We start from the raw sequence: 27,374 nt of genomic DNA, 5'->3' as shown, positions 1-27,374 counted from the left end.
ATTCAGCCCTGGTGGACATTTTGTGAAGGAATGAGGTAGGAGTGAACGCATCATTTACTTAAATGACCTTGTTGCCATCTGTTTTTTAAAATAACTGATCCCAAAAATAATATATGCTCATACTGCAGGCAGGGTATGTTGTCCCGGGGTCCGTCGGAGGAGATGCTGCCTGTGGATGGCTGAGGGAGAGGATCGCTCTCCTGAGGGCTCGAGGAAGCTCCCGGGGTGGGCGGTGTGGGGGTCTGCTCCCCTCCTGGATCAGGAGAGTCTCCGTCGCTAAACTCGCACTGCATCCGCACCTCCAAAAGCTACAAACACCAAGAGATGACGTCACAATAAAGCTCGTTATTTCTGAAACACGACACGGTGTGCACAGATTGTTTCTCCCACACACCTGCACAACTTCAGTGGTGACTTCTTGTTTGCTGAACCTATAGACGATGACGTGGGCGGACACCCCGGCCACGCAGAGCATCCTGCTCTCAGGGCACCAGGACAGGGTCTGGATGGCAAACGGGTCCTCTTCTACTATATCCGTACTTGGTTTCTCCTCCTTACCGCGGGCCCGCTCAAACACCTTGGCAGTCTTCAGCTTGTACAGCACTTGAAGCATTACTGTGAGAAGACAGAGAGAGAGAAGTTAGAACGATATTCTGAACTCAGCAGAACAGGATGTGATGTCGTGTATTTAAGTCAGTGATATGCTGCAGCTGCAGACAGCTTTAACGCTCCTAACACTTTCAGAGTCACAGCATAGACATATTTATTTATGCAGATGACACTCTAGTGTGTATACAGTGTTTAAAAGTCAGCAAAACTGACACTGAACTTGATGCAAGCGTTCATATTTAAGAGGAAATAATGTCAATTATTGAAAAATTGTAACGTCAATCTTTCCTGTGTACTAGCTTTGAATGGAGATACAGAATGGCTGTTTTATTTTTAAATCCTCTACATTCACAATCAACATTATCACTACAATATACTATAATTAAGCAAAGTACAGTTGTCCCTCACTATAACGCGGTTCACCTTTCGCGGTCTTGCGGTTTTTCCTAGTATAATTTTGCATGCTTTTTTTACAGCGTACTGTACAGTATGAACGCGAATTGTGTTCGGCGTCCTGATTGGCTAAGGGAGTACTGTACAAAATGCGTTCGGCTCTCCAGATTTACATAAATTTCAAATCAGTCGAATCAAATTCAATCGCTAGCAGTGTGACTCTGCATTTACTAATACAGTATCGTACTTATTTTTGTTAAATCTGCGAAAGTTTGAACTTTGAGAGTTTAAATAAGAGAGAAATGGGAGAAAATGGTAATGCCTGTCTGAGAAAAGTGTATAAAAGTGTGTGGTTAGGGGTTTTACGGCCTTAAAACATGTAGAATAATTGTAAAATAAAAAAATAAAGCTGATTACATCGCGGATTTCGTCTATTGCGGGTTATTTTTAGAACGTATCCCCCGCGATAAACGAGGGACCACTGCATACATGTAGATTCCTCATTATCTCGGGTATAGCACGCAGAGCAAAGATTGAATCGGACCTGATTTTACTTAATAATTCTCCATAGCATGATTTTTTAAAAATGAATCTGTCGACCTTGCAAGAAGAAAATCAGGTCTGATGTGCAATCTTAGATTTGCGTACTATACCTGAACTCAGGAGGAACCTACATGTATGCTGGGCTGGATTTTACAGGTTTAATCTGTGCAGATATTAAAGTCAAGTGTGTTACAAACATAATCACGTTTTTAACTGTGAACTGCAACATAACGTCTGATGGAAATGAGCTCAGACTATACTCACATGCAGAGGCATCCCAGAATTTAATCGTCCCATCAGCATGTCTGTTATAAAGAAAGCAGCATGAATTAAAGTCACTGAATCATGGTGACAAATGTTTTATTCAATCATTCATTCACTGACCCGGTGACTATGATCTCTGGGTAACTCTGAGTGCCTTGGCCCCAGTTTCCTCCACTGACGGGCCACTCCTGTGAAAAAAAGGACAAAACAAGTGTCGGTGTATTTAAATCAAACGGGCACTTTTACACACAGATCACACAGTAGTAAGGAGTTATTTACCTTCTTGCTGTAGCCTTGTCTCTTTTGCCGGCTGCCGACGGAGTAAAGTGCAGGGATAAGTTCAGCAGGGCAGTCGGCGAAGTACTCGCAGCAGGTCACCGGCGACTCGTGGATAGTCAGAGGATACGGATTCTCAAATATCGGGTACCTGTCAAGACGACGTGCTAGAGGTTAGATCCGAAAATCTTCACCGCATCTGTACTCGTCTTTAAAATTAAGAAGCAAATGAAAATGATGCTTGCTGACAATCAGTGCTGTTGAATTCTCTTTCTGGGAAAGGTCCCATAACATGTTTTTAATGTTGTAAATTTAAATGTTTTCGCCACTTGCACAGACTTCAGCCTCGTGTTAATGCTGATGGTGAAGTTTCAAAGCAACTACAGTCAGTCTGGAGGAATTAGGAGGCACTACCGTGTGCTTAAGAACTGAATCTTCATCATGTCTGACGGCTGGGTTGCTCTCAATTCATCAAATTAACTGGATGAATCTTTTTTTATATAAACACACAAGCACCAGCACGAACAGAACAACATGGAACAGCTATAAAATACATAATTGGACACACTCAGGCAAGAAATAATAACCATTAAGACTAAAGTAAAAAGGACATAATGCTTTTATTTTGAAATGGGACTGCTGTGCTCGAGTGTGTCATATAAACTCAGTGTACTTTAGTCCAGATGTTCTGCACATTGACTTCAACCGGAATGATCAACAAAGTTAAATAATTGGCAGCATCTCTTGTACACAGCGTTTCATCTACAACACCGTCATTCAGCAGCAACACTCTGTATTTAAAAAGGCAGAAAAATTACCCGATCTGTCCGAGGTCTATTACAACTAAATCCTTCTCGAGGAGGACCACGACGGCGTAAGGCTCCTGAAAGTCTGGCAAACAAACAAGACAACACAGAATTAACACAGACATCATGACGTCATCTCGGTGGGCTAACATAACCATCGTCCACGGAGGCGTGGCCGCGGCTCACCGTTTGGATACGGAGTTTCACACAGCGTTAGGAAATCTACGATGGGGTAGTCCATCTCCAGGACGGCAGTGCTCTTCCCATGCATCACGGTCAGACAGGCTCTCCTCCCCACTGTGTCGTAAGACAGGCCTCCAGACAGGACCATGAACGGGTCCCTGGGTTCAGGAAACACACACACACACATTTTTAATTGCTTATTCAATACGTCTCAGTTTGTTGCGAACGGTCCAATCGGAGGTAAACGGGTGAAGAGGGACGCCGAAATTCCTCACTCTGGAGATTCTTTGCCCCCATTTCAAGACGATCTACGATGGGAGGAGCGTACTTTTTTAATTATAAAGACTAACTATAATAATCCCTGTCCTCTAATACCTGAGGAAAAAAAAGTGATAATTAGATCAGCCCGGGTGAAATGGTTAATTTATTCTGTCATGTTTTCACAGGAAAGTTGCGTCGACCTTGACGTGACAGCTTGTCCTGTTCGGATAATTATGTTAATAGTGATCACGCCGCGATTAACACGCGACCTCGGCGGGGGAAAAAAAAGCACATCATTTGTCATGATCAGAAATAATTAACTAATCGTGGCAACAACAAACAACCGAACGTCCACGAGCCTGTTTGGATATATGCTGTTTTGACTGAAAAACAGGAAAGGCCGCTTTCAGTACAGGATGTGGATTCAAAACCAGAGACTCGCTTAAGACACAGGATGGGTGGGGAACTTCTCGCCACCATCGTACTCACCCAGCCCTTGTTGTTTTGTACTCCACTTTCAGGATAGGCTTGCATGGTTCTGGCTTTTTTCCATCCTTGGGCTGCTTTCCTGGTGGAGGTAAAAAAAAAAAACGCATTTAAATTTTTAATTTGCAGAAGTACGGCACACATGGCGCTCCCGTGCACACATGGACACGCAGCCGCCGTCCATCTGTTACTTAAACATGTCACACCTCTAAAGATTGGACGGACTTTGAGCTTCGGTGTGTGCTTTTTAAAAAGACACACTTGGCTTCCATCCAATATTCCTCCCTGTGTGTGTCTATATACAAACAATACAAGTGTGTATACAACAGTTCCTACCATGCGGCGTGATGATCTGTGCAGGCTTGGCTGGAGCTCGTACATTCCATGTGGTCAGAGTGCCATCAGAGTGACTGCAAACAAACTGTTTACCCTCGTGATGCCAGGCCACCGAGTGGATCGCCTGAAAGACAAACAGCAGCGGCGGCGGCACGTCGTTTAAGAGCGCGATGAATAAAGTGCATGGACGTTTTTTACAGCTGTGCAACAGTAAATAAGAGGATTTACAGCAGCTCTGTGTGCAAACTATTAAAAAAAAGGATTATTCCGTTATTGTCCACAAATCCCATTCACAAAACTGACTTCTGAAGACGCAGCTCTTTGAAACTGGATCACAAATACACATTTTTTATCTTAAACTTAAATCAAACTGGAGTTAATTCTTTGGACTCTTTTAATACACGTTTGGCTGATTTGTGAGTACCCTTTGGAAGCAGAATGGTGCATGTGGGATCGGCTCAAAATCAAGTACAGCGTGTGTTAATCAAATAAAAAAAAGGAGCCGTGGTGCAACAGATTGGCTCACTGATGTGTTTTTAATCGTTTCTGGACGAACAATGGAGCTCCACGGCGCGGAGGGAGTGAGCCGCACAAAGGCGGGGTGTGTTGGTCGGATCGGTTTATTGTTTTGGTTTTGTTTTGATTCACGGCGTGACAGATAAAATGTAGGAGATCACCAGAACTCTTTAATGTTGCCAAGGCACTATGAGGAAATGCTTCTCATCTTCTTGAAAACACAAAAAGAAACTCGATCAAAAGAAGTTGGCAAACTCTTTTCATCCTGCACGTGAATGACAAACGTAGCTTCACGATATAAATGCGCCCAACAACGTGGAGACAAACTCTCAAAAGGGTCGCAGCTGTTTCAGAAGCGACACGTTATTGTGAAGTGACACACTAGTACGATCACAGAGAAACCGAGCGGAAGGGGAAGTGATGCCTTACCTCATCGTAATTGTAGCGGTAGTCAGCCTTTTTGCACTTCAAATCCCACAACACCACCACGCCGCACTCGAAGCCAATCAGAAGCTGCAACAACAACAAGAAGAAGAGAGGCAGATGATCGGTGTGGAGCCGCATAACTCAGGCTGGAGTTAACGAGGCTGCATCGTTACTGTCCGTCACGTTCGCAGGATGGATAGCTTCATTTCACTCAGACTTTTTCATGAAAGAACAAATGTCGAACGCATGGTAAGCACTGACTGATTTAATGACTTACTTTGGACACCAGAAGATTCTATTGTTATATAATACGAATTAAAGTTAACACACACTCGTTAGTGCGTCCAGAGGAAATCTTAATGAGTCTATAACTCCATCTGATGTGGGATACAAAAGTAAATATGAATTATATTAATTCCTCATACATTTACATCAACATATACCTTCCTACGAAAACCTAAATGTTATTTTTTAGATTATTTTTATGTTATTTGAACCTTCATTGGATAACTGATAGCACAGAGGCAGTGCACATTCTTAAACCAGTATTGATTCATAAATATCTGTGAAGTAAATAAAAAATAAACCTTCAAACGAGCAGCATTAACCAGCTGCGTTCAATCAAAGTGTGTGCGAGGCCATAAAAAAAAAAAGGTCAGATCATCTCGTGCACGTGGTCGCGGCCACATTCCTCACTCTGAGGGTGCAATGCATTCTGGTCTGTTGATGCTACTGTTGCTATGAAATCAATCAGCATTTTCTCTGGGTGGAATAATTCTGTTAACGATCAGTCTAAGAAGAAACATTCTCTCTGTGACCTGCACATTCAGAATCCGATGTTTACTGATTGATATTCTAATTAGCACAAAATGTTCTGCCATCATCTTCCACCGTGGCTGCACAAGCCGTATTGACATTGTGCCATCCACGCTGGAAGGAAGCAGAGAAGAGAAAGAAGACGCCAAGAAGATGGTTTTAGTTTTGAACATTTAGGGCAGAAATGTATCTTTGTTGCACGGGTTACGCAGCGGTCAGCTGTCTTGTTACCTTTCCTTCGTCCATGGGGTTATCGCTGATGTGCACGACGGGCCCTGGGTGTGTCTTGGTGGATCTGTCAAGAGGGGGAAGAAGACACAGATAAGCTGCGTTCTGCAGACCTGACACGACCTGATGAGTGAAAGATATCAAATAAACGTCGACTGAAACATAACGTCCGGCTTTTAGTGGGAGATGAAGATAGCGAGGCAATTAGGGAAGACATCCGAAAAGAAAAATATCTGCTTGGGCACAGATAAAAAAATTAAAAAAAGAAGAATATAAGATGAAAATGTGCATCGGTGCACCAGAGAGACATGACATACGAGAGGCGAGAGGGAGGGAGAGCAGGGTCACATGAGGGTCTATGAGAGATTACAGTGTGTGGAGACTGCATCACCGTGGCAACAGAGCAAAGGAAGGGGGGGGGCGTGGAGGAAGTGAAGATCTGGCCTAAAGAAAGTGTTGCTGCCTCTGAATGTGGTCTGGCTCCGGTGGCTAATGATCTCATTGCTGCTGCTGATGAGTCGATACAGTCAGAGATGTGGCAGCGGATAGACGACGGGGGGAAAACGGACTGGATGCCACATTATGATGCGCCGTCGATACAGACAACCACGGCGAGTTGGAAAAATACTTGAACGTGAATTCACAAGTTTGCAGAGAGACACAAAAACAAATCACGAATCAGAGAGTGCGATGAAAAGACTTCTCCGAGATCGGACCGCTCTTCTGCAGAGAGATGAAATGAATGTTATGTAGTATGAAATTCAATTTTCATACTACAGCCAAGAGCTCTTTTCTTTAATCATTCTCACAGTCAGACAGCCAAAATCATCCACCCCACCCTCACCGCACCATCTCTCCGCTGTCTGTTTCGGAGACATTCATCCGAGCTGATGGCATACTTTGGTGTTCTGACACTTTCAGCTCCCAAGATCTAAAACGGTAATTTATCAGATTTCCCCCAGCAGCCTCCCTCACACACACACACACACCTGATACTCTACTTCCAATTTTAGCTGCCAGTCACTGTCTGAAATTATTGTTTTAGTCCAATGGTGGGTGCAATTACCTCGAAAGTGCAACTTTTACAGGCTGAAGTGTTCGTTTCTGTGTTATTTCATGCAAGGACAGTTTACTCGTCAGTGTGTCGGTTGGATGCATGTGGCGCCTGCCCAAGTTGTATCTTAACCCTGCAGCACGAGTGGCTATCAGGTTGGAACGTCCTATCACAGATGTTCCCCTTTAATCGGGGGCAGTAAACACCTCCAGAAAGTCTCAACAGCAAGTTCTGGCACGGCACAATCACCACCTCCGTGCCACCGTCGGGCCACCGGCCGGAGCTGCGGCGCTCTCCGCGCGATATCTGCGCGCACATTCCTTTTGCATGTCAGAGTTTCCTGGTCGACTGACAATTCAACACAAGTGCGCAAAGAAGATATGCGAATGAGCCGCGAAAAAAAGGGGCAGACTCACAGTTCGATGGCTTTGTTCCACATGATGACGTAGCCTGAGAGAGTGAAGGACTCCACGTTGACGATGTGGATGTTTCCTCTTTCCGTGCCGATGTAAAGCCATTTGCTCTGGAAGGGCAGGTGGCAGTATGTGATTCTGCAAGAGAAGAAGAAGAAGATCGGGGTCCATCATCACAACCAACTCAACAAACTTATTATTATCATCATGACTCATGACCCATCAAAGACTCGACCGGAAAGGAGTAGCGAGTGACTAAGATTTAATTACAAAGGCCTTGTTTTGTGTCACACTGATAAAGCCGGACTATACATAGATCAGCGGGGAGTAAACGCTGCTGTCTTTTCTCAACTCCAAACAAGAATCATTCAGTCAAGCTGATGTCTGACTGTCCACGTTTCATACGTGACGTCTCCGCTGTAATTTGATGGAAGACAAATTTATTCTTGCCTCGTCTTACCCAATTAAAGCGTCATTAATTGATTCCGTCGGCCACGTGAAGGCGGAAAATATCTGATATCGTCTTACATCATCATCTTGTTGTTGTTGTGATGGCGAACGACAAAGATCAGCATTCAAGTCACGGCAGAGGAGATCACCTGATGAATGATATATCTCCTCTGTGATATTTGATGCAAGACAGGAAACATGCAGTGGATTATTATATCGGTCTGTATACTTTTTATTTACCCTTTTATCTTATTTGACTATTTTTCTTTTCTTTTAAGCACGTATTGCATAAATAAAGATCATTATTACTGTAATAATATCAATGCTTTTGCTGGAGAATACCTGCCTGCTGCTCCTGGAAACAGATTTGCCAGAAAACAAAAACAACAAGCTAATAAAAAAGCTGCTTTAAAGTTTGAAATTTGAATCCACGACACCACAGATCCATCCCGCGTTTACTCATTAGATCTTAGAAAAGGAAACGGCTCAGTTGACGAAGAGATGAATAGAAAACTCTCAGATAAAATCTCCAGAGATGTAACTGGGAGGAACTATTATTATACCTTGACCTCATGAATTTACTTCCCCTCTGTTTGGTTACTAGTTTTTTTTGTAAAAACCACAAGAGAACAACCGACAACACTGCAGATTATACACCAAGAAGCATGTAGCCAGCTGTGAGGACGGCTCTGCGAACAGAGAGGAAGAAGCGAAGACAACACGTCACCGTACCTCTCCCTGTTAAACTTGAGAGAATGCAGGATGGCGGGGATTTTTTGCCTCAGGTTCCACAGGTGGATGCTGTCGTCAGCTAAGGCACTCACCAGCGCCCCCTGTAGGCGGAGGGTCAGAAACAGGAGGGGGGGTTATTAGAAGGCAGGTGTGGTTGTGTCATGAGGGCATTAAAGAGGATTAATGAATGAACGAATGAATAGAAATGAATCATCACCAGGGTGTGTGGTGCTTACATGAATAGCTGACAGAGAGAGTGAAGAGTGAAGGGGGGCGAGGAGAGAACGAGGAAAAGAAAACACCAAACAAGGAAATGACAGCAAACCTCGTTGATCAGGAACTGAAGCTGGATGACGGCCGCCCCGCTCTCGTGCTGACAGTAGCACTCCACGCCCGCACGGCCGAAGCTGAAAGTTCAGCCGAGTCAAGGAAGAAAAACTGGACGGGCGCCAGCGAAGTTGTTGCAGAAATATGAGGAAAAAAAAACTCAACGCACACTAATCACTTTCTATCTTCCTGTATGGGTTTCCCCTCATCAAACAGAACCCTTCCCTTAGAAATGTAAGTCTCCAGTTTGCGTTCCTGAACAGCCGCAGAACTTGAAACAAATCAGTAGTGAGTTATAAATAAAACCAGCGGGCCCTGTCTGCTTTATTTATCCACATGCGTCAGCCAGTGTGACGGCTACAAGATTAACTTAACTCATCTCTCGCTCTGTCTATTGGACCGTTAAGTGCAGGTCAGAGAATCCTCCAACCCCCCAGCGCTAAAAACAGTTCATTCAAAACACAGCCGGGCCGACGGTTAAGACGCTGGGCCTCGGTTTGACCCGTGCGTGAACTAAACGAGGAGCCAAAATGACTGCATGTGTGGCGGGGGGGGGAGGCTGTTGCCACGTATACTGTAAGCAAAGAAGGCTGCGACGTTTCCCCACAGAAACCTCCAAATACTTCCACAGGCGGCGCAGAAATGAGAAGGATGGAAAACGTCGACCAGCTTCTTTAAGCACTTTTACAGACAGACAGATAGTTGGTGCACCAACCGTGCACACTCGCACGGAAAGAAGGAGGAAGTAGCACGAGATCTAATCATGCCCAAGACACAGCCAGCTTTGTGTTTACCATCCTTCACTTTGAGCTGACACGGCGTATGTCTGAACAGGATTAACCAAGCTGTGATCAAACAATCCCTCGGCGCCTTAAAACAAACTGAGGTGGGGTTTGCAGGAGTCCGTTTCAGGACAGGCTCAACAGTGGGCATCACTACTACTACTACTACTACTGCTGCTGCTGCTGCTGCTGCAGAGGGACGGAGGCAGACTTTCAGCCGGCGCCAGCAGGAACGCTGTTGGCAACTGAACTCGCGTTCACCCGTGACCTTTTCTGCCCAGTTTTTAAAAAGCTCCTGGCACCGCAAGTTCTGTACAACATTTGTCAGAAATATTAATGGATATCATGTTTCCACAGGTCCACAATGGAGGAGGAAGAGTCATTAAGTCTGTTTCACAGCCCCCGGGCATGAATATATAAAGAACTGAGCAGTAGTCCAAAGAGCAAAAATGTTAATATGCAACACTGTTGCGTAACATCAAGTAGGGCCTCGTAACTTACATACTGTTACTGCTTTAAATGCATTAAATGCACAGGTGTCTGATGCACTGTGGGTTAATGGTGCTGACTTTATAGGCTAGCAGGAAACTGATGAACCTCAAGGCAAGATTTTAATCACGGACACGAGCGGCCTTGTTTGTGCTTCATCCCACGCTGCATGATCACGACCTTTAACTACTCGACTAGACAACAATACCTGCTCTCTGTGTTCGGGAGTGTTTCTCTGGTAAAACAACACTTGTTGCATTGTGTCAGCACAGGAAGCTGAGTCACACGCAGCCGGCCGTGACTTTGCATGTGTGCTGCGTGCGGGGTAAAAAACAAAGAGTTGGAAAGAATAGTCCCCCGTCATCATCTTTTGGTCATGAGAATAAACTCAACTCATCCGCGTTTTTCTTTTTAAAGCCTGTCGGAGCTGACGGCCAGGCGAAACAAGCAGCTCGCAAACTGAAAAATGCAAATTTCACGTCACACGCTCAAACCAGCTTTGATATCCTCTCACAAACAGATATCAAACATGTTGCTCTCTGACATTTTTACGAGGAGCTCCGGGCTCTTTTAGAGAGTTTGAGACATCACACACACTTCCCCGTTCTGTAAACCAGCGTGGTTCACCGCAGCATTTCAACATTCTCCGGTGTGCGTGGTCAACTGATGAACATCGTGAGAAGAAGTTCTTTCTCTTATTTAAAGTCTGTGTTAAAACATCATTAACGCCTAAATAAAAAAAAAAGCGGAAGCTGCATGCGGGTGGGATGATTGTTTCAACAGTCATCAAAACAACTTCTGACTTTCCTCATGACTCGTCTGCTGAAATCTTTCTTGCACAAACTTTCCCTTTTCTTAAAAAAAAAAAGTTCGCTGCTACCATCGCTGGCCTCCGTTCCCTGTGCGTGGGACTGGAGAGAGCCGTCTACAGTAACACACTGATTAAAACACTGTAGTAGAGACAGATCTTGTAAAAGCAGACATTTATTGCTTGTAGACACCTCATTGAGCTTATGTCTACCGAGCTGTGGCAGCGTTTCCAAACTCCGGGGGGCAATGAGGTGGATCGATACAGCCTGTCTTTTGATAAATGGACCTATTGCCTGAATGACAGTAATCCCATCAGCTCCACCCTGCACATTAGGACAACATGGAAAGCAGTGTGTGTTCTCCGGGAGTCGCCCTTTGTAAAAACGCGACACCTCTCTTAATCTGGAGAGTGGATAAAGACGAGGACGGAGTCGCTTCTAATGAAACTCTAAATAGAGCAGATGGGCCTCCCGTAAGCAGGATATCAGCACAAAGGGAAACCCTGTGTTTACACACTACGAAGACACGCTGTAAGCAGCAGAACCTGGATAGGATCACACTAGCACACGCAGGGTTTAATAGCCTGGAATCCAAGGGGCAAGTTTTGTTGCTGTGACTCATGGAAGAAGCTCGAATACAAACAAATACAAAACTGACTCCCCAACTGCCAGAGGGGCCGCACGGCACTGTAGCAGCTTGATTGTGTGTGTGTGTGTGTGTGTGTGTGTGTGTTGTGCAAGTCCAGCGATGTTTACAGCACATATGATGTGGCATCCTGGCACAAGCCGGGCAAGGCACAGTTGATGAGGTTGGCTCCTCGGCATATGGCAGAGGAGCTGTTCATGCTACTGCAGAGATACCACTAATGAGCTTGGTGCTCCAGGAGAAGGAGGCTGCCGGCTGCACAGGAGCAACCATCCTACCTCTGAGCCCTTCCTCCTCCTCCTCCTCCTCCTCCTCTGCGAGGTCGGGATTATATTTTTTGTTGTCGTGCTGGATGACAGGAGGCATAGACGGGTCACTTGCTGGAGAGAATTCCCCAGAGTTTGTGGAATGCTGAAGGGTGACTTGGTCATATGCGGAAAAGGAAGGATGTCAGGAAGTTAAGACACAAGCCCCGGTGTGTGTTCTTATGTTTGTGTGTGCATGCATCATTCAAGCTTTACTTTCCTCGTGTGGCTCTCTCATTTTCCCGTGGAAAAAAAAAAGAAAAGAAAAGGATACAGCCTCAAAGCTCCAGCCTGAGTCCCGACAGCCAAGATTTTCTGCACGGGGTCAAAAGCCATGGAGGATGGTTGATATGGGAAGCCATGACGCACGGTCTGCAGGAAAGAGCAGAATTTATATTAGACCTCCAGTCAACTAATCAATCATCTGCTGCAGTCAAGCTAAAAACATCATAATCTCCCAGAAATGTAATCCATCAATGTGGAAAATTAGTCTTAGATAAAGCAGAAACATTAGTACAAATGGGGGCTGCAATATTTTTCTGACATGTGCAATCTTCAATTTTCCAGCCCTGGAGTGCACTCCACTGCCAGGATCTCACAAAAATCTCATCATCATCATCGTCATCATCATCAGGCATCTGTAACTCGATTGTTTCAGGTTTTTGGAAAACCTTGCAGAACTATCCGTGAGCTCTGCTCTGCGTAGCTTACGGCAGCATTATGTAACAGGTAATGCCGTGACCTCTGTCCCGACCTGTTCGACTCGCAGCTGGGGGCAGAAGCTGGTGAGCTGCCGTTCAGCACATTTCACACGGGGAGGAAAAACATTTTTTTTCCCAGTCTGACCTAACGGACTAGTCCAAAAAAAACAAAAACAAAAAAACATGCATGCATGCACGACTGGAAAATTTGTTTAGGTTTTGTTTAATCAGTTAACGTATGTTCACGGATCGTTCCTCCTGTCCCTACTTGGCCCTCAAGAGATTTTAAAGGTCCGGTCGGTGTGTAGAATTTTGTCACTGCATTGCAATCTCCTCACATCACCCTGACGAAACAAGATGAAACAACACTTTAAGGACGCCGTCTACAGTCTGTTCTGTGCTGCTGTGTTTAAACATGACGGCCTCAGTGAAAGCAGATATTAAAAGGAAAACTTTTAATTAACAAAAACAAAAAGGGGCGGTCGGTAGCGTAGTGGGTTAAGCGGCCGCCCCGTGTGTGGAGGCTATAGTCCTCGCTTATTAATAATAATAATAAATTAACAAAAACAAAAAGATTATTATTTTTTAAAAAAAAGGTGCAGTGTGTAACTTTATTTTCAGAATAAGGCAGACATGGGATATAATATTTAGGGCCCGAGCACGGAAACCGTGCGAAGCCCTATTGTATTTCAAATGTTTATTATTAGGGCCCGAGCACGGAAACCGTGCGAAGCCCTATTGTTTTTCGAATGTTTATTATTTTTTTTATTTTTTTTATTTTTTTTATTTTTTTTTTTATTTTTCTTCAGACTTAAAGTAAATCGCCTTTTCATCAGCCTTGGGTAAGCACACTGAGAGTATCATCATTTTTTCCTTTTCGTCAAAATCCATTCTCCCCCCCTAATCATTTTTTATCTTTTTGTGAGGCATTATTCTCGCCCTGGTGGACCATTTTGTGAAGGAAACTGAGTAGGGAGTAGAAAGCCATCATTTACTTAAATGACCTTTTTGCATCTGTTTTTAAAAATAAAACTGATCCCAGAAAATAATATATGCTCATACTGCAGGCAGGCGTTGTTGTCCCGGGGTCCGTCGGAGGAGATGCTGCCTGTGGATGGCTGAGGGAGAGATCGCTCTCCTGAGGGCTCGAGGAACTCCGGGGTGGGCGGTGTGGGGTCTGGCTCCCCTCCTGGATCAGAGAGTCTCCGTCGCTAAACTCTCGCACGCATCCGCACCTCCAAAAGCTACAAAGACCAAGAGATGACGTCACAATAAAGCTCGTTATTTCTTGACACACGACACGGTGTGCAAGATTGTTTTCTCTCCACAAACCTGCACAACTTCAGTGGTGACTTCTTGTTGCTGAACTATAGACGATGACGTGGCGGACACCCCGGCCACGCAGAGCATCCTGCTCTCAGGGCACCAGGACAGGGTTGGATGGCAAACGGGTCCTACTTACATATCCGTGCTTGGTTCTCCTCCTTACCGCGGGCCCGTCTCAAACAACCTTGGCAGTCTTCGCTTGTACAGCACTTTGAAGCATTACTTGAGAAAGAGAGAGAGAGAAGTTAGAACGATATCTGAACTCAGCAGAAAGGATGTGATGTCGTGTATTTAAGTCAGGGATATGCTGCACTGCGGACAGCTTTAACGCTCTAACACTTTCAGAGTCACAGCATAGACAATTTATTTTATGCAGCATGACACTCTAGTGTGTACAGTGTTTAAAAAAGTCAGCAAACATGACACTCGAACTTGATGCAAGCGTTCATTATTAAGAGGAAATAGTCTAATGTTTAAAAATAGTAACGTCATCTTTCCTGTTTACGAGCTTTGAATGGAGATGCAGAAGGCCGTTTTATTTTTAAATCCTCTACATTCACAATCAATCTTATCACTTACATATACGATAATAGCAAAGTACAGTTGTTCCCCTACTAAAACGCGGTTCACCTTTCGCGGTCTCGCGGTTTTTTCCTAGTATAATTTTGCGTGCTTTTTTTTACAGCGTACTGTAACAGTATGAACGCGAATTGTGTTCGGCGTCCTGATTGGCTGAGGGAGTACTGTACAAAAATGCGTTCGGCCTCTCCAGATTTACATAAATTTCAAATCATCGAATCAAATTCAATCGCTAGCAGTGTGCTCTGCATTTACTAATACAGTATCGTACTTATTTTGTTAATCTGCGAAAGTTTGACTTTGAGAGTTTAAATAAAAGAGAAATGTGAGAGAATGTAATGCCTGTCTGAGGAAAAGTGTATAAAAGTGGTGTGTTAGGGGTTTTACGGCCTTAAAACATGTAGAATAATGTGTAAAATAAAAAAAATTAAAGCTGATTACTTCGCGGATTTCGTCTATTGTGGTTATTTTTAGAACGTATCCCCCGTGATAAACGAGGGACACTGTATACATGTAGATTCCTCATTATCTCGGGTAAGCACGCACATCAAAGATTGATCGGACCTGATTTTACTTAATAATTCTCCATAGCATGATTTTATAAAAATGATCTGATTCATTTTAAAAAATGACATGATTGCGTACTTATACTGAACTCAGGAGGAACCTACATGTATGCCGGGCTGGATTTTACAGTTTAAAGTCAAGTGTGTTACAAACTCAATCACGTTTTTAACTGTGAACTGCAACATAAGTCTGATGGAAATGAGCTCAGACTATACTCACATGCAGAGGCATCCCAGAATTTAATCGTCCCAATCAGCATGTCTGTTATAAAGAAAGCAGCATGAATTAAAGTCACTGAATCATCGTGACAATGTTTTTTTCAATCATTCATTCACTGACCCGGTGGACTATGATCTCTGGGTAACTCTGAGTGCCTGGCCCCAGTTTCCGCCACTGACGGGCACTCCTGTGAAAAAAAAGACAAAAAAGCGTCGGGTGTCTTTATATCAAACGGTCACTTTTACACACAGATCACCACAGTAGCGGAGTTATTTACCTTCTTGCTGTAGCCTTGTCTCTTTTGCCGGCTGCCGACGGAGTAAAGTGCAGGGATAAGTTCAGCAGGGCAGTCGGCGAAGTACTCGCAGCAGGTCACCGGCGACTCGTGGATAGTCAGAGGATACGGATTCTCAAATATCGGTACCTGTCAAGACGACGTGCTAGAGGTTAGATCCGAAAATCTTCACCGCCATCTGTACTCGTCTTTAAAATTAAGAAGCAAATGAAAATGATGCTTGCGACAATCAGTGTGTGACTCTGCTTGACTTCTTTCTTTCTGGGAAAGGTCCCATAACATGGTTTTAATGTTGTAAATATAAATGTTTTCGCCACTGCACACACTTCAGCCCTGTGTTAATGCTGATGGTGAAGTTTCAAAAGCAACTACAGTCAGTCGGGAGGAATTAGGAGGCACTACCGTGTGCTTAAGAACGAATCTTCATCATGTCTGACGGCTGGGTTGCTCTCAATCATCAAATTAACTGGATGAAATTTTTTTAATATAAAACACACAAGCCACAAGCACGAACAGAACAACATGGAACAGCCACTAAAATATATACTGGACACACTCCAGGAAGAAATAATAACCATTAAGCTAAAGTAAAAAGGACATAATGCTTTTATTTTGAAATGGGACTGCTGTGCTCGAGTGTGCATATAAACTCAGTGTACTTTAGTTCAGATGTTCTGCACATAGACTTTAACCGGATGATCAACAAAGTTCAATAATTGGCAGCATCTCTTGTACAACAGCGTTTCATCTACAACACCGTCTTGCAGCAGCAACACTCTGTATTTAGAAGGCAGAAAAATTACCCGATCTGTCCGAGGTCTATTACAACAAATCCTTCTCGAGGAGGACCAACCACGGCGTAAGGCTCCTGAAAGTCTGGCAAACAAACAAGACAACACAGAATTAACACAGACATCAGACGTCATCAGTGGGCTAACATAACCATCGTCCACCACGGAGGCGTGGTCGCGGCCAACCGTTTGGATACGGAGTTTCCACACAGCGTTAGGAAATCTACGATGGGGTAGTCCATCTCCAGGACGGCAGTGCTCTTTCCATGCATCACGGTCAGACAGGCTCTCCTCCCCACTGTGTCGTAAGACAGGCCTCCAGACAGGACCATAAACGGTCCCTGAGTTCAGGAAACACCACACACACATTTTTAATTGCTTATTCACTACGTTTCAGTTTTGACAGTCGAATCGGAGTAAACGGGTGAAGAGGGACGCCGAAATTTTCTCACTCTGGAGATTCTTTGCCCCCATTTCAAGACGATCTACGATGGGAGGAGCCTAACTTTTTTAATTATAAAGAACTAACTATAATAATCCCTGTTCCTCTAATACCTGAGGAAAAAGAAGTGATAATAGATCAGCTCGGGTGAAATGGTTAAATTTATTCTGTCATGTTTTCACAGGAAAGTTTCTCGACCTTGACGTGACAGCTTGTCCTGTTCAGATAATATGTTAATAGTGATCACGCCGGCGATTAACACCGACCTCGGCGGGGGGAAAAAGCATTTGTCATGATCAGAATAATTTAACTAATCGTGGCAACAACAAACAACCGAACGGCCGCGAGCCTGTTTGGATATGCTGTTTTGACTGAAAAACAGGAAAGGCCGCTTTCAGTACAGGATGTGGATTCAAACCAGAGACTCGCTTAAGACACAGGATGGGTGGGAACTTCTCGCACCATCCGTACTCACCCAGCCCTTGTTGTTTTGTACTCCACTTTGCAGGATAGGCTTGCATGGTTCTGGCTTTTTTGCCATCCTTGGGCTGCTTTCCTGTGGAGGTAAAAAAAAAATAAAAAAAAAACGCATTTAAATTTTTAATTTGCAGAAGTACGGCACACACGGCGCTCCGTGCACACATGGACACGCAGCCGCCATCCATCTGTTACTTAAACATGTCACACCACCTCTAAAGATTGAAGGACTTTGAGCTTCGGGTGTGCTTTTTAAAAGACACACTTGGCTTCCGTCCAATATTCCTCCCTGTGTGTGTCATATACAAACAATACAAGTGTGTATACAACAGTTCCTACCATGCGGCGTGATGATCTGTGCAGGCTTGGCTGGAGCTCGTACATTCCATGTGGTCAGGTGCATCAGAGTGGCTGCAAACAAACTGTTTACCCTCGTGATGCCAGGCCACGAGTGGATCGCCTGAAGACAAACAGCAGCGGCGGCGCGCACTTCGTTTAAGAGCGTGATGAATAAAGTGCATGGACGTTTTTTCAGCTGTGCAACAATAAATAAGAGGATTACAGCAGCTCTGTGTGCAAACTATTAAAAATAAAAGGATTATAACGTTATTGTCCACAAATCCCATTCACAAAACCGACTTCTAAAGACCAGCTCATGAACGGATCACAAATACACATTTTTATCCTAAACTTAAATCAAACTGGAGTTAATTCTTGGACTCTTTATACACATTTGGCTGATTGTAAGTACCCTTTGGAAGCAGAATGGTGCATGTGGGATCGGCTCAAAATCAAGTACAGCGTTGTGTTAATCAAATTTAAAAAAAGAGCCGTGGTGCAACAGATTGGCTCCCTGATGTGTTTTTAACGTTCTGGACAAAACAATGGAGCTCCACGGCGGAGGGAGTGAGCCGCACAAAGGGCGGGGTGTGTTGGTCGGATCGGTTTATTGTTTGGTTTTGTTTGATTACGGCGTGGACTATAAAGTGTAGGAGATCACCAGAACTCTTAATGTTGCCAAGGCACTATGAGGAAATGCTTTCTCATCTTCTTGAAAACACAAAAAGAAACTCGATCAAAAGAAGTTGGCAAACTCTTTTCATCCTGCAAAACGGAATGACAAACGTAGCTTTCAGATATAATGTGCCCAACAACGTGGAGACAAACTCTCAAAAGGGTCGCAGCTGTTTGAAGCGACACGTTTATTGTGACGTGACACACTAGGTCACACGATCACAGAGAAACCGAGCGGAAGGGGAAGCGATGCCTTACCTCATCGTAATTGTAGCGGAGTCAGCCTTTTGTGCACTTCAAATCCCACAAACACACACCACGCCGCACTCGAAGCCAATCAGAAGCTGCAACAACAACAACAACAAGAGAGGCAGATGATCGGTGCGGAGCCGCATAACTCAGGCTGGAGTTAACAAGGCTGCATCGTTACTGCCGTCACGTTCGCAGGATGATAGCTTCATTTCACTCAGACTTTTTCATGAAAGAACAAATGTCAAACGCATGGTAAGCACCGACTGATTTAATGACTTACTTTTTTACACCTGAAGATTCTATTGTTATATAATCATGAATTAAAGTTAACACACACTCGTTAGTGCGTCCAGAGGAAATCTTAATGAGTCTATAACTCCATCTGATGTGGGATACAAAAGTAAATATGAATTATATTCATTTCCTCATAGATTTACATCAACATTACCTTCCTACAAAAACCTCAATGTTATTTTTTAGATTATTTTTTATGTTATTTGAACCTTCATTGGATAACTGTAGTACAGAGGCAGTGCACATTCTTAAAACCAGTATTTATTCATAAATATCTGTGAAGTAAATAAAAAATAATCATTCAAACGAGCAGCATAACTGCTGCGTTCAATCAAAGTGTGTGCGAGGCCATAAAAAAAAAATCAGATCATCTCGTGCACGTGGTCGCGGCCACATTCCCCACTCGGAGGGTGCAATGCATTCTGGTCTGTTGATGCTACCGTTGCTATGAAATCAATCAGCATTTTCTCTGGGTGGAATAATTCTGTTAACGATCAGTCTAAGAAGAAACATCCTCTGTGACTGCACATTCAGAATCCGATGTTTACTGATTGATATTCTAATTAGCACAAATGTTCTGCTCATCTCTTCCACCGTAGCTGCACAAGCCGTATGACATTGTGCCATCCACGCTGGAAGCAGAGAAGAGAAAGAAGACGCCAAGAAAATGGTTTTAGTTTTGACATTTAGGGCAGAAATGTTCTTTGTTGCACGGGTACGCAGCGGTCAGCTGTCTTGTTACCTTTCCTTCGTCATGGGGTTATCGCTGATTGTACGACGGGCCCTGGGTGTGTCTTGTGATCTGTCAAGAGAGGCAAGAGACACAGATAGCTGCGTTCTGCAGACCTGACACGACCGATGAGTGAAATATATCAAATAAACGTCGACGAAACAACGTCCGGCTTTTAGCGGGAGATGAAGATAGCGAGGCAATTAGGGGAGACATCCGAAAAGAAAAATATCTGCTTGGGCACAGATAAAAAAAAAAAAAAAAGAAAATATAAGTGAAAATGTGCATCGGTGCACCAGAGAGACAGGACATACGAGAGGCGAGAGGGAGGGAGAGCAGGGTCACATGAGGGTCTATGAGAGATTACAGTGTGTGGAGACTGCACATCACCGTGGCAACAGAGCAAAGGGAAGGGGGGGGGCATGGGAGAAAGTGAAGATCTGGCCTAAAGAAAGGTGTGCTGCTCTGAATGTGGTCTGGCTCCGGTGGCTAATGATCCATTGCTGCTGCTGATGAGTCGATACAGCAGAGATGTGGCAGCGGATAGACGACGGGGGGAACGACTGGATGCCACATTATGATCGCCGTCGATACAGACAAACCACGCGAGTTGGAAAAATACTTGAACGTGAATTCACAATTTTTGCAGAGAGACACAAAACAAATACGAATCAGAGAGTGCGATGAAAGACTTCTCCGAGATCGACCCGCTCTTCTGCGGAGAGATGAAATGAATGTATGTAGTATGAATCAATTTTCATACTACAGCCAAGAGCTCTTTTCTTTAATCATTCTCACAGTCAGACAGCAAAATCATCCCCCCACCCTCACCGCACCATCTCTCCGCGTCTGTTTCGGAGACATTCATCCGAGCTGATGGCATACTTTGGTGTTCTGACACTTTCAGCTCCCAAGAATCTAAAACGGTAATTTATCAGATTTCCCCAGCAGCCTCCCTCACCACACACACACACAACACACACACAACACCTGATACGCTACTTCCAATTTTAGCCTGCCAGTCACTGTCTGAAATTATTGTTTAGTCCAATGGGGGTGCAATTACTCAAAGTGCAACTTTTACAGGCTGAAGTGTTCGTTTCTGTGGTTATTTCCATGCAGGACAGTTTATCGCAGTGTGTCGGTTGGATGCATGTGGCGCCTGCCCAAGTTGTATCTAACCCTGCAGCACGAGTGGCTATCAGGTGAACAACGTCCTATCACAGATGTTCCCTTTAATCGGGGCAGTAAACACCTCCAGAAAGTCTCAACAGCAAGTTCTCGCACGGCACAATCACACCCTCCGTGCCACCGTCGGGCCACCGGCCGGAGCTGCGGCGTTCTCCGCGCGATATCTGCACGCGCATTCCTTTTGCGTGTCAGAGTTTCCTGGTTGACTGACAATTCAAAACACAAGTGCACAAGAAGATATGCGAATGAGCAGCGAAAAAAGGGGCAGACTCACAGTTCGATGGCTTTGTTCCACATGATACGTAGCCTGAGAGAGTGAAGGACTCCACGTTGACAATGTGGATGTGTCCTCTTTCTGTGCCGATGTAAAGCCATTTGCTCTGGAAGGGCCAGTGGCATATGTGATCTGCGAGAGAAGAAGAAGAAGAAGAAGAAGATGGGGTCCATCATCACAACCAACTCAACAAACTTATTATTATCATCATACTCATGACCATCAAAGACTCGACCGAAAGGAGTAGCGAGTGACTAAGATTTAATTACAAAGCCTGTTTGTGTGTCACACTGATAAAGCCGGACTACATAGATAGTCAGTGGGAGTAAACGCTGCTGTTTTTCTCAACTCCAAACAAGAATCATTCAGTCAAGCTGATGTCTGACTGTCCGTTTCATACGTGACGTCTCCGCTGAAATTTGATAGAGGACAAATTTATTCTTGCCTGTCTTACCCAATTAAAGAGTCATAATTGATTCCGTCGGCCACGTGGAGGCGGAAATATCTGATATCGTCTTACATCATTATCTTGTTGTTGTTGTGATGGTGAACGACAAAGATCAGTGTTTCAAGTCACGGCAGAGGAGACCACCTGATGAATGTAGGAGGCCAATAATCGCAACGATATATCTCCTCTGTTGATATTTGATGCAAGACAGGAAGCGCAGTGGATAATTATATCGGTCTGTATACTTTTTATTTACCCTTTTATCTTATTGACTTTTTTCTTTTCTTTTAAGCACGTATTGCATAAATAAAGATCATATTATCGTAATAATACAATGCTTTTGCTGGAGAATACCTGCCTGCTGCCCTGGAAACAGATTTGCCAGAAAACAAAAACAACGAGCTGATAAAAAAAGCTGCTTTAAAGTTTGAAATTTGACACGACACCACAGATCCATCCCGTGTTTACTCATTAGATCTTAGAAAAGGAAAATGGCTCAGTTGACAAAGAGATAAACTCTCCAGAGATGTAACTCCGTCAGCTGGGAGGAACTATTATTATACCTTGACCTCATGAATTTACTTCCCCTCCGTTTTGGTACGTTTTTTTGTAAAAACCACAAGAGAACAACCGACAACAACACTGCCGATTATACACCGAGAAGCATGTGGCCCGCTGTGAGGACGGCTCTGCAAACAGAGAGGAAGAAGCAAAGACAACACGTCACCGTACCTCTCCCTGTTAAACTTGAGAGAATGCAGGATGGCGGGGATTTTTTGCCTCAGGTTCCACAGGTGGATGCTGTCGTCAGCTAAGCACTCACCAGCGCCCCCTGTAGGGGAGGGTCAGAAACAGGGGGGGGGGGTTATTAAAGGCAGGTGTGGTTGTGTCATGAGGGCATTAAAGAGGCTTAATGAATGAACGAATGAAGCATGAAAGAAATGAATCATCACCAGGGTGTGTGGTGCTTGCAGGAATAGATGAAGAGAGAGTGAAGAGTGAAGGGGGGCGAGGAGAGAACGAGGAAAAGAAACACCAAACAGGAAATGACAGCAAACCTCGTTGATCAGGAACTGAAGCTGGTGACGGCCGCCCCGCTCTCGTGCTGACAGTAGCACTCCACGCCCGCACGGCCGAAGCTGAAAGTTCAGCCGAGTCAAGGAAGAAAAACTGGACGGGCGCCAGCGAAGTTGTTGCAGAAATATGAGGAAAAAAAAACTCAACGCACAATAATCACTTTCTATCTTCCTGTATGGGTTTTTCCCCATCAAACAGAACCCTTCCCTTAGAAATGTAAGTCGACATCTCCAGTTTGCGTTCCTGAACAGCCGCAGAACTTGAAACAAATCAGTAGTGAGTTATAAATAAACAGCGGGCCCTGTCTGCTTTATTTATCCACATGCGTCAGCCAGTGTGACGGCTACAAGATTAACTTAACTCATCTCTCTCGCTCTCTGTCTATTGGACCGTTAAGTGCAGGTCAGAGAATCCTCCACCCCCCGCGCTAAAAACAGTTCATTCAAAACACAGCCGGGCCGACGGTTAAGACGCTGGGCCTCGGTTTGACCCGTGCGTGAACTAAACCAGGAGCCAAAATGACTGCATGTGTACAGGGGGGGGGAGGCTGTTGCCACGTATACTGTAAGCAAAAAGGCTGCGACGTTTCCCCACAGAAACCTCCAAATACTTCCACAGGCGGCGCAGAAATGAGAAGGATGGAAAACGTCGACCAGCTCTTTAAGCACTTTTACAGACAGACAGATAGTTGGTGCACCAACCGTGCACACTCGCACGGAAAGAAGGAGGAAGTAGCACGAGATCTAATCAGGCCCAAGACACAGCCAGCTTTTGTTTACCACCTTCACTCTGAGCTGACACGGCTATTTCTGAACAGATTAACCAAGCTGTTGATCAAACAATCCTCGGCGCCTTAAAAACAAACTGAGGTGGGGTTTGCAGAGTCCGTTTTCAGGACAGGCTCAACAGTGGGCATCACTACTACTACTACTACTACTACTACTGCTGCTGCTGCTGCTGCAGAGGGACGGAGGCAGACTTTCAGCCGGCCCAGCAGGAACGCTGTTGGCAACTGAACTCGCGTTCACCCGTGACCTTTTTCTGCCCAGTTTTTAAAAAGCTCCTGGCACCGCAAGTTCTGTACAACATTTGTCAGAAAATTTAATGGAATCATGTTTCCACAGGTCCCAATGGGAGGAGGAAGAGTCATTAAGTCTGTTTCACAGCCCCTGGGCGTGAAAATAAAGAACAGAGCAGTAGTCCAAAGAGCAAAAATGTTTAATATGCAACACTGTTGCGTAACATCAAGTAGGGCCTCGTAACACATACTGTTACTGGCTTTAAATGCATTAAATGCACAGGTGTCTGATGCACTGTGGGTTAATGGTGCTGACTTTATAGGCTAGCAGGAAATTGATGAACCCAAGGCAAGATTTTAATCACGGACACGAGCGGCCTTGTTTGTGCTTCATCCCACGCTGCATGATCACGACCTAACTACTCGACTAGAAAAACAATACCTGCTCTCTGTGTTCGGGAGTGTTTCTCTGGAAAACAACACTTGTTGCATTGTGTCAGCACAGGAAGCTGAGTCACACGCGCCGGCCGTGGACTTTCATGTGTGCTGCGTGCGGGGTAAAAAAAAAGAGTTGGAAAGAATAGTCCCCCGTCATCATCTTTTGGTCATGAGAATAAACTCAACTCATCCGCGTTCTTCTTTTTAAAGCCTGTCGGGGCTGACGGCCAGGTGAAACAAGCAGCTCGCAAACTGAAAAAATGCAAATTCACATCACACGCTCAAACCAGCTTTGATATCCTCTCACAAACAGAATCAAACATGTTGCTCCTGACATTTTTACGAGGAGCTCCGGGCTCTTTTAGAGAGTTTGAGACATCACACACACTTCCCGTTCTGTAAACCAGCGTGGTTCACCGCAGCATTTCAACATTCTCCGGTGCGTGGTCAACTGATGAACATCGGGAGAAGTCCTTTTTCTTCTTTAAAGTCTGTGTTAAAACATCATTAACGCCTAAAAAGCGGAAGCTGCATGCGGTGGGATGATTGTTTCAACAGTCATCAAAACAACTCTGACTTTCCTCATGACTCGTCTGCTGAAATCTTTTCTGCACAAACTTTCCCTTTTTAAAAAAAAAAACTTCGCTGCTACCATCGCTGGGCCTCCGTTCCCTGTTTGCGTGGGACTGTAGAGAGCCAGCGACCGCACAGTAACACACTGATTAAAACACTGTAGTAGAGACAGATCTTGTAAAAGCAGACATTTATTGCTTGTAGACACCTCATTGAGCTTATGTCTACCGAGCTGGTGGCAGCGTTTCCAAACTCCGGGGGGCAATGAGGTGGATCGATACAGCCGTCTTTTGATAAATGGACCTATTGCCTGAATGACAGTAATCCCATCAGCTCCACCCTGCACATTAGGACAACATGGAAAGCAGTGTGTGTTCTCAGGGAGTCGCCCTTTGTAAAAACGCGACACCTCTCTTAATCTGGAGAGTGGATAAAGACGAGGACGGAGTCGCTTCTAAGAAACTCTAAATAGAGCAGATGGGCCTCCCGTAAGCAGGATATCAGCAAAAAGGGAAACCCTGTGTTACACACTACGAAGCAACGCTGTAAGCAGCAGAACCTGGATAGGATCACACTAGCACACGCAGGGTTTAATAGCCTGGAATCCAAGGGGCAAGTTTTGTTGCTGTGACTCATGGAAGAAGCTCGAATACAAACAAATACAAAACTGACTCCCCAACTGCCAGAGGGGCCGCACGGCACTGTAGCAGCTTGATTGTGTGTGTGTGTGTGTGTGTGTGTGTTGTGCAAGTCCAGCGATGTTTACAGACATATGATGTGGCATCCTGGCACAAGCCGGGCAAGCACAGTTGATGAGTTGGCTCCTCGGCATATGGCAGAGGAGCTGTTCATGCTACTGCAGAGATACCACTAATGAGCCTGGTGCTCCAGGAGAAGGAGGCTGCCGGCTGCACAGGAGCAACCATCCACCTCTGAGCCCTTCCTCCTCCTCCTCCTCTCCTCCTCTGCGAGGTCAGGATTATATTTTTTGTTGTCGTGCTGGATGACAGGAGGCATAGACGGGTCACTTGCTGGAGAGAATCCCCCAGAGTTTGTGGAATGCTGAAGGGTGACTTGGTCATATGCGGAAAAGGAAGGATGTCAGGAAGTTAAGACACAAGCCCCGGTGTGTGTTCTTATGTTTGTGTGTGCGTGCATCATTCAAGCTTTACTTTCCTCGTGTGGCTCTCTCATTTTCCCGTGGAAAAAAAAAAAGAAAAGAAAAGGATACAGCCTCAAGCTCCAGCCTGAGTCCCGACAGCCAAGATTTTCTGCACGGGGTCAAAAGCCATGGAGGATGGTTGATATGGGAAGCCATGACGCACGGTCTGCAGGAAAGAGCAGAATTTATATAGACCCCCAGTCAACTAATCAATCATCTGCTGCAGTCAAGCTAAAAACATCATAATCTCCCAGAAATGCAATCCATCAATGTGGAAAATTATCCTAGATAAAGCAGAAACATTAGTACAAATGGGGGCTGCAATATTTCTGACATGTGCAATCTTCAATTTTCCAGCCCTGGAGTGCACTCCACTGCCAGCATCTCACAAAAACCTTATCATCATCATCATCATCATCATCATCAGGCATCTGTAACTCGATTGTTTCAGGTTTTTGGAAAACCTTGCAGAACTATCCGTGAGCTCTGCTCTGCGTAGCTTACGGAGCATTACGTAACAGGTAATGCCGTGACCTCTGTCCCGACCTGTTCGACTCGCAGCTGGGGGCAGAAGCTGGTGAGCTGCCGTTCAGCACATTTCACACGGGGCGAAAAACATTTTTTTCCCCAGTCTGACCTAACGGACCGGGCCAAAAAAAACAAAAAACAAAAAAACATGCATGCACGACTGGAAAATTTGTTTAGGTTTTGTTTAATCAGTTAACGTATGTTCACTGATCGTTCCTCCTGTCCCTACTTGGCCCTCAAGAGATTTTAAAGGCCGGTGTGTAGAATTTTATCGCTGCAGCATTGCAATCTCCTCACATCACCCTGATGAAACAAGATGAAACAACACTGTAAGGAGCGCGTCTACAGTCTGTTCTGTGCTGCTGTGTTTAAATATGACGGCTCGGTGAAAGCAGATATTAAAAGGAAAACTTTTAATTAACAAAAACAAAAAGGGGAGGGCGGTCGGTAGCGTAGTGGGTTAAGCGGCCGCCCGTGTGTGGAGGATATAGTCTTCGCTTATTAATAATAATAAAAGGTGCAGTGTGTAACTTATTTCAGAATAAGGCAGACATGGTATTAATATTTATAACTATGTTTTCATCAGAATCAGAAGGGGGGGGGGTTGTTTTTGTTACAATACTCCAGTATACAAACAAACAAAAACAACATATGTAAACAAGTATATATATATATTGAAGGTATATAAAAAGATAAAATTTGAAAATTTACAGTTAAATAATGTGCAACAACTTCAAAAAGTGATTGACGGGGGCGGTCGGGAGTGTAGTGGGTTAAGCGGCCGCCCCGTGTGTGGAGGATATAGTCCTCGCTGCAGCTGGCCCCCGG

General features: G+C 44.7%; 1 protein-coding gene across 1 annotated transcript in view; it reads right to left on the bottom strand.

Moving 5' to 3' along the window:
* stxbp5b (syntaxin binding protein 5b (tomosyn)) overlaps positions 1-21,325 on the bottom strand; it is a 30,322-nt gene extending 8,997 nt beyond the window's left edge. The window contains exons 1-21 of the mRNA XM_027274946.1: positions 21,303-21,325; positions 21,138-21,234; positions 16,781-16,969; positions 15,820-15,966; positions 15,663-15,729; positions 13,925-14,040; positions 12,425-12,522; positions 9,118-9,199; positions 8,793-8,893; positions 7,614-7,748; positions 6,147-6,210; positions 5,103-5,186; positions 4,158-4,281; positions 3,825-3,903; positions 3,078-3,232; positions 2,904-2,976; positions 2,089-2,236; positions 1,930-1,997; positions 1,810-1,850; positions 395-615; positions 124-308 (exon numbers count right to left, since the gene is read on the bottom strand). Coding sequence (XP_027130747.1) covers positions 124-308; positions 395-615; positions 1,810-1,850; positions 1,930-1,997; positions 2,089-2,236; positions 2,904-2,976; positions 3,078-3,232; positions 3,825-3,903; positions 4,158-4,281; positions 5,103-5,186; positions 6,147-6,210; positions 7,614-7,748; positions 8,793-8,893; positions 9,118-9,199; positions 12,425-12,522; positions 13,925-14,040; positions 15,663-15,729; positions 15,820-15,966; positions 16,781-16,969; positions 21,138-21,234; positions 21,303-21,325 — 2,297 coding nt within the window. The remainder of the gene's footprint in view (positions 1-123; positions 309-394; positions 616-1,809; positions 1,851-1,929; positions 1,998-2,088; positions 2,237-2,903; positions 2,977-3,077; positions 3,233-3,824; positions 3,904-4,157; positions 4,282-5,102; positions 5,187-6,146; positions 6,211-7,613; positions 7,749-8,792; positions 8,894-9,117; positions 9,200-12,424; positions 12,523-13,924; positions 14,041-15,662; positions 15,730-15,819; positions 15,967-16,780; positions 16,970-21,137; positions 21,235-21,302) is intronic.
* Positions 21,326-27,374: the final 6,049 nt, after the last annotated feature.

This window comes from Larimichthys crocea, chromosome XXIV, assembly GCF_000972845.2.
Source record: "Larimichthys crocea isolate SSNF chromosome XXIV, L_crocea_2.0, whole genome shotgun sequence".
Lineage (NCBI taxonomy): Eukaryota > Metazoa > Chordata > Actinopteri > Sciaenidae > Larimichthys > Larimichthys crocea.
The sequence above is the reverse complement of the archived record's forward strand: the minus strand, read 5'-3'. Positions and strand labels throughout refer to the sequence as shown.